This window comes from Rhopalosiphum maidis, chromosome 4 (genome assembly GCF_003676215.2).
Source record: "Rhopalosiphum maidis isolate BTI-1 chromosome 4, ASM367621v3, whole genome shotgun sequence".
NCBI classification, from domain to species: Eukaryota; Metazoa; Arthropoda; class Insecta; order Hemiptera; family Aphididae; genus Rhopalosiphum; species Rhopalosiphum maidis.
In genome coordinates, this window is record NC_040880.1 from 51,150,594 (window position 1) to 51,162,816 (window position 12,223).

The 12,223-nt window shown below is 27.9% G+C and overlaps 1 protein-coding gene across 2 annotated transcripts in view; it reads left to right on the top strand.

Annotated features, from left to right (window-relative positions):
• The window catches only part of LOC113556327 (serum response factor homolog), a 73,213-nt gene extending 65,266 nt beyond the window's left edge, over positions 1-7,947 (top strand). Inside the window, exons 4-5 of one of the 2 annotated variants that reach the window (XR_003405487.1) lie at positions 6,098-6,731; positions 6,799-7,947. Coding sequence is in view for 1 of the 2 variants with exons in the window: in XM_026961198.1 (XP_026816999.1) it covers positions 6,098-6,345 (248 nt within the window). In the remaining variant the exon portion in view is untranslated. Of the gene's footprint in view, positions 1-6,097 lie in introns of both variants that reach the window. The other variant, XM_026961198.1, reaches the window with a different exon arrangement.
• Positions 7,948-12,223: the final 4,276 nt, after the last annotated feature.

Consider the following 12,223-nt stretch of genomic DNA (forward strand, 5'->3'; position numbering starts at 1 on the left):
AGTTTTATATTCCAATGAGAAATATTTTTCGTATTACTCGTGGGTACATAACAATCAAATTTCAAACAAAAATTTAATTAGTTATAACTAAATACTATTTAAAATTAAAAATGTAGTGATTTTTTTTTCAATGATTTTCAATGACATTTATAATTTCACATCGCAATTTCTATTTTTATTTCGAATTATATTAGAAACTATTTGTAGCACCTGTTAATTTACATATTTACACTGAAAACGTACACATAATATTTAACAGCCATTCTAATCGTTACATAAATAATGCGGAGATTATACAAGAACCTAATGTAATCTCCACTACTTTGTGAGGTAAAATTTGAATGACCGCGTAGAACTAAAATATGATATTATGTATAATTTATTACTATTATTATCATTATTATTATTATTTTATCTTTACGTTCATGTGTGAGGTGCGTCCGTGCTTAAAGTATATAGGTATGTATAACTATTCAATGGCTAACAGCAGTGTTATGTGGTTATATTGTGTTGCCATCGTCGTCGACAACGACGGCGACGAAGTGTCAAGTACTTCGTGACAAAGAGAATTTAACGTGTCATTTAGGACGTATGTAATTGTTTGGATTTTCACCGGCAGGTACAATTGTCGCCCGTTCGCGCGGGCATGTATGTTTTTTTTACTTCTAATCGGTCTTCGTATGTGTATACGTATATACAATACATACATATATGCATATAAATAAAAAAAAATGAGAAAATAAATAGACTTAATGACATTTTAGGAGGGGACGAATGAGTAGAGGGGAGAAATGCTTTTATAAGACACGTGCCTGCGTAAATGTATCCATCGTTTACAACGATTATTATTGGACACATTCCCGCAACCGGATGTGGAATGCGCTCTATTATTTTCATTCTACGATATTGAACATAGCCGCGATGATCATAATATTATGTATATTTTATATGTACGGCAGTATGGGTTATGGCATATGGTACTTTACCGTATACTGTTGTCTGTTGTGATTAATACACCCGCGTACCTGTCTATATATACAGTGTATATATAGTAACGTAATCTGCAAACGACGGGTTTCTCTTATTCTTCGTTGAATCTTAACAAATAATACTTTCTGACACAACGAAGAAGCAATAATATAGGTATCATCAAATACAACGTTTAATGTAATAATATGAAGAATCTTAAAAAAAAATATAGAATTCTATAAAATAGCTTTTACGTATCATAATATGATAAACTGTTATATGTAGAGATTCATTTTTTATTCATAATGTTTGTGCATTACATTGGAATTAACAATATATTTTTTATTTATCTGACAAAACAATGAAACGAATTTATTTTTAAAACATAATGCAAATATTCAAATATTTTGTCAATTCGAACATCAAACATGTGTTCTTTGTGAAATTAAAATTTACTTTATGTAGAACAATAATTAAATTTAAGTTATATCATTCAATATGATTAACCCAAAGGGAAGTTTAGTTTTTAATTCAATAAATAATATTTATATTTAATTAAAAATTTTAAAGTAGACTGTGGATATATAATATATACGTACTAATATTAATACAAATGATTTAACTTAAGCCGTTTCTGTTCCACGTTTTAAATTATTTGATTTGTTATAAGCAATAAAATATTTATAAATTATACTATTCATATTATAAATTTAATCCTAATTAATAACAGACATTGTGGCCGACCTGTTTATGGTTTATGCGGTATTTTCCCCAAATGTTATGATCTACCTATATAGTTTCACGCTGTTTTACTTTTTTAAGGACAACAATAAAGATAGGTTTTCAAGTTCCATTAAAACACATCTTTAAATTTTAAATTTAAATACAGATTATACTTCAGAAGATAACTTTTTGAATTTCCAGTAGCTTTTAGTAACAGCTAAAAACTGTGAATTAATATAAACATTTTTATAATTTTACGATTAATGTTGAATTAGATGAAGTTATGATTTGAATGAATTGAATTATTTATGCGTTATTAAATACACTTTAACAATATCTTATGAAGATGTATTTACAGAAAAACAAAAATCTATATAATTTTTATTATTAAAATTATATGAGATATGTCTTTTTGTATAAATTTTTGTGATTAATTAAATTTTTTAGCATAAAAAATAATATTATAATATCCTATATTAAAACATGTATGTATATTAATATTAATATTATATTTCTAAAAAATAATATAATGGTTTAATATTTTCTACAAATAAATATATATTTCGTATACTATTTTTTAGTGATTATCTTATAATTATTTTTATGTATATTAACTATTTTTCATACCTATTTATGAAATTATTGCATAACTCAAACGTTCAATAATAAATTAATAACAATAATATATCAAATAATTATTATTTAATATTCGTTATTTTCTTCTCATTCTTTTTGTTTTTTAAAACGTGTTATTTTATACATTTAAATTGTCTTTAAACATTTTGGTAATCTATTAATATAATACAACTTTTTATTTTAAATAATATTTTGTACTCATGGTAATATAATACATTGTAATATTGTATATGTTGACCTATTTATAAGTTCTGTACGGTGTTATTTTTAACGGTTCTGCCATTTTTATTTTTTTATAATAATTTCTAAATAAGTTAAAACAACATATAGGGTATTCCACCGTGTTTGTTCTCATTAATGATTTTTTTTTAATTCGTTGTTTTTAAATCAATCTTTTTTTTAAATATTTAAAATATAATTATATAAATGAGAACATTTTAATTTATTTTTTTAATTGTTACTTTATTTAAAATTAAATTCAAATATTATTTATAGAAATCTAAAAAGCTCAAACATACAACTACTTTCTCAAAAATGCTACTATATTTTAATATACAATAATAATATTATGCTCAATTGTACTTAATATTTGAACAGTACAAAAATAGGTCATCGATTGAAAGTGTCAAACTCAGAACCGTAGGTACCCATATAGGCGCAGTTTTTGAAAACTAAAATAAGTAACACTGCTTACTTTAATATTTAATATAATTACGTATGCTTATAGAATAGATGTCAGTAAATGCGGTTTTCCACGAAATATCGTCCGAATAATATAGAAAACGGCGATACAGTCATCTGTACTCTGCAGGGATAGATTATGTATACATATATTACACGTGCTAGTTAATCTATTGTTTATTATATTCTTAATTTATAGTGTATATGCATATAGTACCTAATATCCTTAGCATACTACACTGGCACAAAAAAAAAAATGTTATTAAAAAATAACACCGCGCGCGCGCACCGTAAGTTGTTGCGATTGAGTCATTACGAAATACGGTTGTGTCGTCGTCGTTATTTTTGTAGGTATATAATATAAAATATAATGTATGTATTTTTAGTGCGGACTGCGGAAGTGGCCCCATCATTGATTTCCTGTCATATTGATGAATGAAAAGTGAATAGATGATTTGGCGAGTTCCTCAAACACATCGCGCATTGACAAGTAGCGTTGCGCTGCTGTCGTCGTTTAATATATAACTAATATTGTTCGTGCGTATAGTATATACATATATATATATATATATATATATATACTACAATGTTGATGTGAATACTGTCGAACGGTGGTTAACTTATATATTATTTTATATTAATCGCAGTAATTCTTTTCGTTTTTTTTGCTGCTACACACACGCGTAACGGTACATTTGTATTGTATTTGGTACTTTGTTAGGTACGTATATAAGTTCTCGTAATCATAATGCAACGGAATTATTTAACAAACAATGGTACGTCATGAATTTTAAAACATCATAATATATCGTATTTGTATTTTGTACGTACGAATTATATCGTTAGTACACTGCGAGAAACGGCCGAAGGCGAAAAAAATCCGATAAATTTAAAAACGAGTTTCGATCATTGAAAAAAAAAATCTCTCGGAGCACACAAACTATTTGATGTTCTACCGCGAGACAATATTATAGAAGGTGTATCTGTATACCATATCATTTATATCGTTATAATTTTTCTTCGTCCTACTCACAGATATTAGCGTTATTACAGTATATCAGTGTGTATATGGTATAATATACCACTCTTCACCGTCCAAACTTTTACTGCGAAAAAATAATACATAATAATATATACATTATTATTATTATTATTATTATATGCGCGTTATATATACCTAGTACCTACGTAACTTTATGTTACCTCGCGCATTAGCAATCGTTTTATGATGGCGAGCGCACACACACACTTCGGCCTAATAAAATATTTAACATGCACGCTCGACGAAACATATTCTTTAAACAGCGTTTTATTTACACTGCTCGGTCGACCGTATATGCACTAAATCTCATAAAATATTCAACGGGTCCTCGTTTGCCTATATATAATGATACATATACTAGTATAATATATTATAATACGCTATTGTTGATGGGCTTGTGATTTGAATGATTAGACGGATCATTTAATACATATATAGATACATATAATATACCTTTATAGATATTATTATATAGCGGTGTGTGGCGTCTGAAATCTGTTTTTATTGCCAATTATTTCTACAAGCAGATGTACATACATGTAAATAATGATATGACGACGAGGTGTGTTTTTTTTTATTTCATCGCGACTCTACCTGCAAGACACTATTAGTGAGTACGTTACTTTTTTGTCCTTACCTAAATCGTTTTTTAGATTCTTCTCATCGGTCCTATACTTACGTGTTTGTCGTCTTTATATTTACATTTCATATATGATTGTGTAAGAACACGGCTTACACGACGTCAATAAAATGAAACTGTGAAAACTTAAATCGTCCGTATAATGTGACTGTAGACTGTAGTCCACTCGATAAGTCGTGCAAAATGAGGAAACTGTTAAATTAGTGGTGATCGACATTCCTTAACACCGTGACGCTTAATTTATTAGCTCAGGGGTCACCAAAAAGCGGCCATTTTCGGAATTTTCAGATTCTTCATGTGGTCCGTAAATAATATTAATTAGAGACCCCTGTATTAGAGTATTTCGATATACTCGTATGTATAAAAAAAAACTCAAATTTTAAAAACCCAATGTCGATAATAATTAAATTTAAATAACAATAAGCTATATCACATTTAATTATGATGTGATAATGATTTATTGTGTTTATGTAATTACTAATCTCAGGTAAAATGCGTGATTTTTTGTCAAAGTGATTATAAACTTTTACTTCGCTTTGGTAAAGTATGCTTGAGGGCTTGTAATATTTTATTATATTATATTTCTTACGTTTTCTAAGTGCTGAGTAAATTAAACATTTTTATATTTTAACGTAGTCAATAGAGTAAGGCGGAAGTTAAATCCCCCTAGCCACCCTGGTTACGACACTAAAAAACAATTGTCATCGTCATATCAGTTTGTGCTTAAATTCATAATTATTATATAAATTCGACTTGTCACGTACGCGTGGTATTGCATCGATAAAGACGTAACATTACAAACGCATGGTATAATACTCTATATATAGGAATGTAACTCACTACTTCTGAGTGTTTGTATAAATATTATAATATGTGCTTCTTAATAGATTAAAATAACGCTGTTCATCCATATATTATATTACTAATAAATACTAGCTGTATAACTCAACTTCGTCCAGGCTGTAATATGACAAATCGGAGATAACGAGATAAAAATTCTACAAAATCTATATTCAAATAATTGCAAGATAATTCGCAGAGACCGAGGGTTTCAAGATTTACCTAACCTATTACCTAACCTAACCTAAACATTAACATGCAAACCAGTACAGGAAACCTGAATATAAAATCTTATTTTTGCTATAAATTTATACTTCGGAAGTTACGAATCTTTACAAATATCTATCAACAATTTTGAGTTGACTAATATAATATATTGGACATACTCGTATTGTATACAACGTTTTCGTCAAACCAGTGGCTTATATATTTTTTAAATGGTCGCTTCGTTAAAATTCTCACAACGTGTCAGAATGCGAAATATATATATTATACAATAAAGTCCTTATTATTGAAAATTGTCGTTTAGAATTCATGAAATTTATGTTTTTTCGACATCGTTGCAGGGATTTTCAGATTGTCGTCGAGCAACGCAGAGTTGGTGTACTCAAACCTAGCAGCCATGGTCAATTCGTCTGGTGCTTCCGGTCCACAGCAGCAGGCAGCCGTCCTGTTCCGATTGGGGCAACTAGGCCGGCAGCTTCAGGCATCCGGACAACAACCGTTCATACTGCCGATGCCGAATCCGCCAGCGGCGCACCAAACGCCCGCCGATCTCAGCAGCAAGTCGTCGCGGAATAAATCAGAACTCTGAAATCCTTATAGGCGGCCGGCGTCTATGTAACGTCCAAAGTACATGATATTATAATAATATGTACCTAAATATACATGTGCACGCCCGCAATAGCGTCTTACAAAATATTTTTATGTTTATTATTATTATTATTGTTACGATATGTTATATAGATATTTTTCACAAAACTTTTCGGCATTGATCCTTTTTGCATATGTGAATCTTTGTAGTATGTAGGTACTTATAGATATCGCCTCTTCTGGCTGTATTTATACTATGCGTATTAACTTGTCTTTTCCGTTTCCGCTTCGAGTACAATTGTCGCCGTGGGGCTTTACATATCTGTCCCAAACTCCCAAATGCATTTGGAATAATGAAGTAAGAATAATGAAGATATAATCACCATCGTAGGTATTCAATGTCCATATTACCTATATAAAGATGTACTCACATAATACACATACCGTTTTACAGGTTATGAAAAATGTTTTCCAAAAGAACCATCTTAAGCATAATTTAGTTTTTATCACGAAATTCAAGTTTTTTTTAACCTTAACGATGTTTTCCGGTCAGCATAACGCATAAGCACAGTTTTACGTGGACGCGTTACTGCATTCTACAATTAATCATTTATGTATACTTTTAGTATTTTATTGTTTTTATTTGATTTTGAGTTTAACATCATATTATATAAAAAAAATGTCTTCGACAAAAATTCGTTGAATAACATTTTTTACGTATACGAATTAATTAAAAATATATATATATATATAACGCTATATCATATATACAATATATCGAGATTATAAATACTAAAAATAATATTATTATGTACAGACGTACACTGCATAAACATTATGAAAACTGCATGTAATTTGTATGTGCGTTAATTTTAAAGTTGTCATTCAGAATTAATCGTTCTTTCCAGTTGTTTCTTGACCCCCGATATGACGTCATATCTCGCGATAAAACTGTCAACTAATTTTTCACATATGTATCAGTGATAATATTATTATTCGTGATATTATTCTAAAACAATATTTTTTCAAATTTTAGTTTTGCTTATTAAAATAAATTATATATTTTATTTCATTCATACGAATTACATATTATTATATATTTAAAAACTTCTTTTGATCTATTTCAGTCTTATCTGCTATTTTGAATTTTCTATATAGGTACATATAGTTTGGCGATTTTAAAATAATTTTGTGATATATTTCCATCACTTAATTTTTTTTTTAAATTTGCTAGGTATCCTATAAATAGTTTAATATAAAAAATCAAAATATTTTTTATAAATCTATCATTGTAACACTTTTTATAATTTTGTTAGTTATGCATTGCGAATAGACTAAATACTATAATCTACTTAAATAATAAACAATGAAACAATCACAACGTAATTTTTGGAGTTAAATTGGATCAATTTTACCTAATAAAAAATTCTACGTCAACATCAAATACAGTGTCTGACTAAAATTACATAATTATTGTTACGTAGTTATCTACATTTATTTTGAATTTTAACCATCTGAAAAAATTAATAAATATTCCATACTATAATCGACACTTATAAGTTGTTCCTTTTTATCTACCTCTTCCATCTAATTTTGTTCGTAAAATGTGTTAATTATTAAAATTATATCAATGATTTATTTATTATATAATTATTATTTTTGTTTTTAATTTATACAAAATCTTAATTGACCAAAGATATATATATATATTTTTAAATACAATAATGTAATAATAATAATTATGTAAAACTTATATTTAAAGTAATAATTTTCGACTGTTTTAAAATGCCTTAGTATGTATTTATATACTGTAAATATTGTTATTAATTATTAACCAACATTTTTATAAAAATTACATCAAGTCGATTGTATAATACTAATATATTATAATTTACCATCATTTGAAAAAAATGTGTATGATTGAAATCGACTTAAACTAATATTATTTAGAGTTTTTTTTTTTTTTTTACAATAGATTTGTCTACCGACTGATTATTTTTGTACCTAATTAACAATAATTTTAACATTTTGAACCGATATTAATAATATTGACTTTGTTTTCTATATGTTTTTATGACACAGCAATATAGTGCATTTGTTCGATTTATTAAACACGCACTAAAATCCATTATTTGTTTTGTAACTATCACAAAAACAAGTACTGAATTACCTACCTGTAACTTAAGTTTTGAAACTATCATGAAACGCAAACCACTTTGTCAACCTTATTACACAATCAATCAAGAGGGAAAAGTTTGTCTTTAAAATTTTTATAGATTTATGATATAAATAACAGGAAAACGTTATTACTATTTCAGCTCGCAATGTCGTATTTTTAATTATAATATAGTGATTATAAAATGGAAAGAAATGTAAATACTTTGTAACATTTCAATATTTATGTATTACTGTCATGTCATACATATTCATCTATTTAAGCGCGTATTACATTTATTATAAGATTTATCAAATGACATTTGGTCAAACATAACTATTAACCGAACTCTAATTTATTATTTCGAAAATAATTAATATTATGTTCTTATAATATCATGGATATTAGTTTAGAAGAATCGTAAAGCTTACTGCGTCGCCAAAAAAGGTGTAGACTAGCTGTTATAATACATAGTTGAAGAATAGTTTAGAATAAAAACAAATAGAGTTATATACTCGTATTCGGGTATCTACAAGTGTACAATACACGATTGTAGTATTTCATTAGGTGATTTTGGTCTTTATACGATTTAACCGTATCTGGAGGCCCGCAACTGCTATTTTGAGACGTTGAACGTCTGTAATCATTTAAGTACCCAAACATATATCAATAATTACTTAAAATACTAACTAAGCATAACTCCGATATCTACCGCTATGGCTAAACCGCTAAACGTAGCTTTTCGATGTCGATAAGACTGAAAACCTATCTAAGAAATTCGACTTCAGAATCTAGTGGGATTTACACTTTTATCAATTTATGCCTCATGGAAACATTGACGTATATGAAAAAATGTTATCAAACGAATTTGTCTACAGTAACAAAGAAACAATCTTAAATTTAATATAATTTATTTTATTATTATTATGAATTTTGCAAAAACAGTTAAAAATATAACTTAATAGAAAAAAATTGTATGCTAAATTATAATTATAATTAGTTTAAACTGAAAAATTATACAGGTCAATTATACGTTTTTCAAAAACCAAGAGCAAGTCAACATTGGGTTTTGACGTATTATAAAATATAAATAAGTACATAACACACGGCGCATACACTAAACAAATTGAGTATAAACTTTACTATAAAAATATAGTACTATATAAGAACACAGGACACATAATAACGCTCGGGAAATTTTACAAAGGTAAAGATTCAATTTAATAATATAAATTCCAAATGGTATAAACTTAAATTAATTAAATATATAATTGAAAATTTAGGTGGGTACTGTAAATACATTTATAAGTTATTATATTTAGTTCTGTGATAAATATTAAAACTATGCTTTATAGTTATAATACAATAACTACTAATAACAAGCACTTATCAATTATAATATAATATAGGCTCGACTGTGGATCACACGACATCACGCCGATAACTATTAATTGTTATTGGCGTGTTTGCAGCTGCAGTATAATGTGTTATAAACATAAACCTACTGCAGCAGGCCACTAATGTCAGTGTACGGCACATATAGCCAGTGTACAAGCAATCTATATATTTTTTTTAATTTGATCGTTATGATATTTTTATAATAATAATTACAAATTAGTATACTTACATAACTTGAACAAATTATCGTACACTTTTATAATAACACCAATAACAGCGAATGTTGCTATGCTTACCTCTTAAATATTGACTGGACGGTGGTCGTAATTATAACAATATCGTTGTTATTATCTTTACCATTACCTTCACAGATTATAATGCAGTAAAATCTCTGAAAAGCGGACAATTACAGGCCTAACAAAATTGTCCGCTATAGGAAAAATTAATAGAATAATATGATGTATTTATGTATTTGAAAATTAAAATTTTATTGACTTTTTAAAAAATATTTTACTTTAGGTTAATTATTCATTTATTACAATTATTTAGTGATTTAGACGTACCAAAATATATCATAAAAAATTACATATTGAAAAAAATCTGAAATTTTAGTTTGTTTTTTTCTTGTATTACAATTTCCCTAAAATTAGACCGAAGTTGAGTAACTAATGACAATAACTCTAAAATAAGTTCGTGTTTCTTAGATAGCTATAGATATATTTAAACACTTCGGACTACTTAAACCTGTCCGCACCCGTTATTCAGAGGTGTCTGCTATTTATGAGTATTATATCCATTATTTTCAACGGGACTATGCCAGGACCGGAAATTTTGTCTGATATTGAGAAGTGTCCGTCAAGAGAGGTTTCACTGTAATATATTTCAACAAAAGTCGTAATACAAAACCAACGATACCACGCAAATATTTGTGCGGCCGTGTTACACAAGTAGTAGAGTAAAAATGATATAGTCGACTAATATTTTTGTGGATCATAGTCTATATAGGTAGCGTATCTAAATAATAATTTATAATAAATACATAAATTTACATAGATCATACATTTAACTGTCACGTGTGTGTACCTACGTAATCGGAGACGTGCCTTAATTTTTTAAAGCCAGAACGATGTGTAGAATATAAACAACCGGATCAGCGAGTCAGAGACTAAAAAGTATAGCGTTCAATTTCTCCAGGTGCAGCGAGATGTTGTTGCGCCGTCAAAAGAAAGGCGTCTGTCATACAAAAAAAAAGTATGGATTCAAACGCCGCTCGCAAATGCAAATCGAAAACTATAGAATTTATTGTTCAACAAAAAGGCTTTTAAAAAATATTTCAACGCAGTGTATAACATTGTACATATTTTATTATTCGACAAGTATACACTTAAACAAATTAGGTATACATGAAACATGAATATATATATATATCTATAAATATCATAATATGATAGAAACATTAAAACGAATATTATTGTAATATAATCGATAAACCTTCAAACATAATAATATAAGTAATATATAACAACAACAATGATAATAATACATCGTTAATTAACTAATATATAGGCATTAATACAAACAAGGCCGTACCTGGGGGGGTTCAATCCCCCCTCCGAAATTTTTTCGTGGTATATTATGTGGTAGTAAAATAACTATTTCAATTCCTGTTTTAATCAAAACACAATTTTTTAGCTAAACCCTCCCCCCCCGAAATTAATTTCCACTTACGGCCTTGAATACAAATCACAATACTGCATTTTATTATGGTATTGATTTGGCAGACTTGGCTAGACTGCGATAGAAAAATTTTTAGACATGCGGGGACAAATCCTACGTGTTCACTGCAGTGAAAATTATACTGTGGTAAGTTTCCCATAATCACATATTATTGGTGACGAATAGCGTAGTTTGTATTATTCGTCAATTTATATTTTTGAGGGGACCCACTTAAATTCTTTATTTTATTCTTTTCTTTTACATCTTAACTTTTAAAGAATCCAAACCTAAAAACATATATATGTATTGTGTATATTGTGCACATTATTATACACGTATGCGGCTGAATTGTCTGGAACACAACGAACATTATGAATCGTACTTGGGCACTGTGATATACTTGATATAATATCTAACAGAAGGGCTAAAAGGAAGCATATTTTATTGTTCGCTGTTATTTTATTTGTACAGTTCGCTATGTTCTTAAATTAATATACAAAACGCAACCATTAAAAGTGTGTAAAAAATAATCATAGATAAATGCGGCTAAAATAAAACATCAGAATTAACAATTAATATAATTATAAATGTATAATATATATATATACGT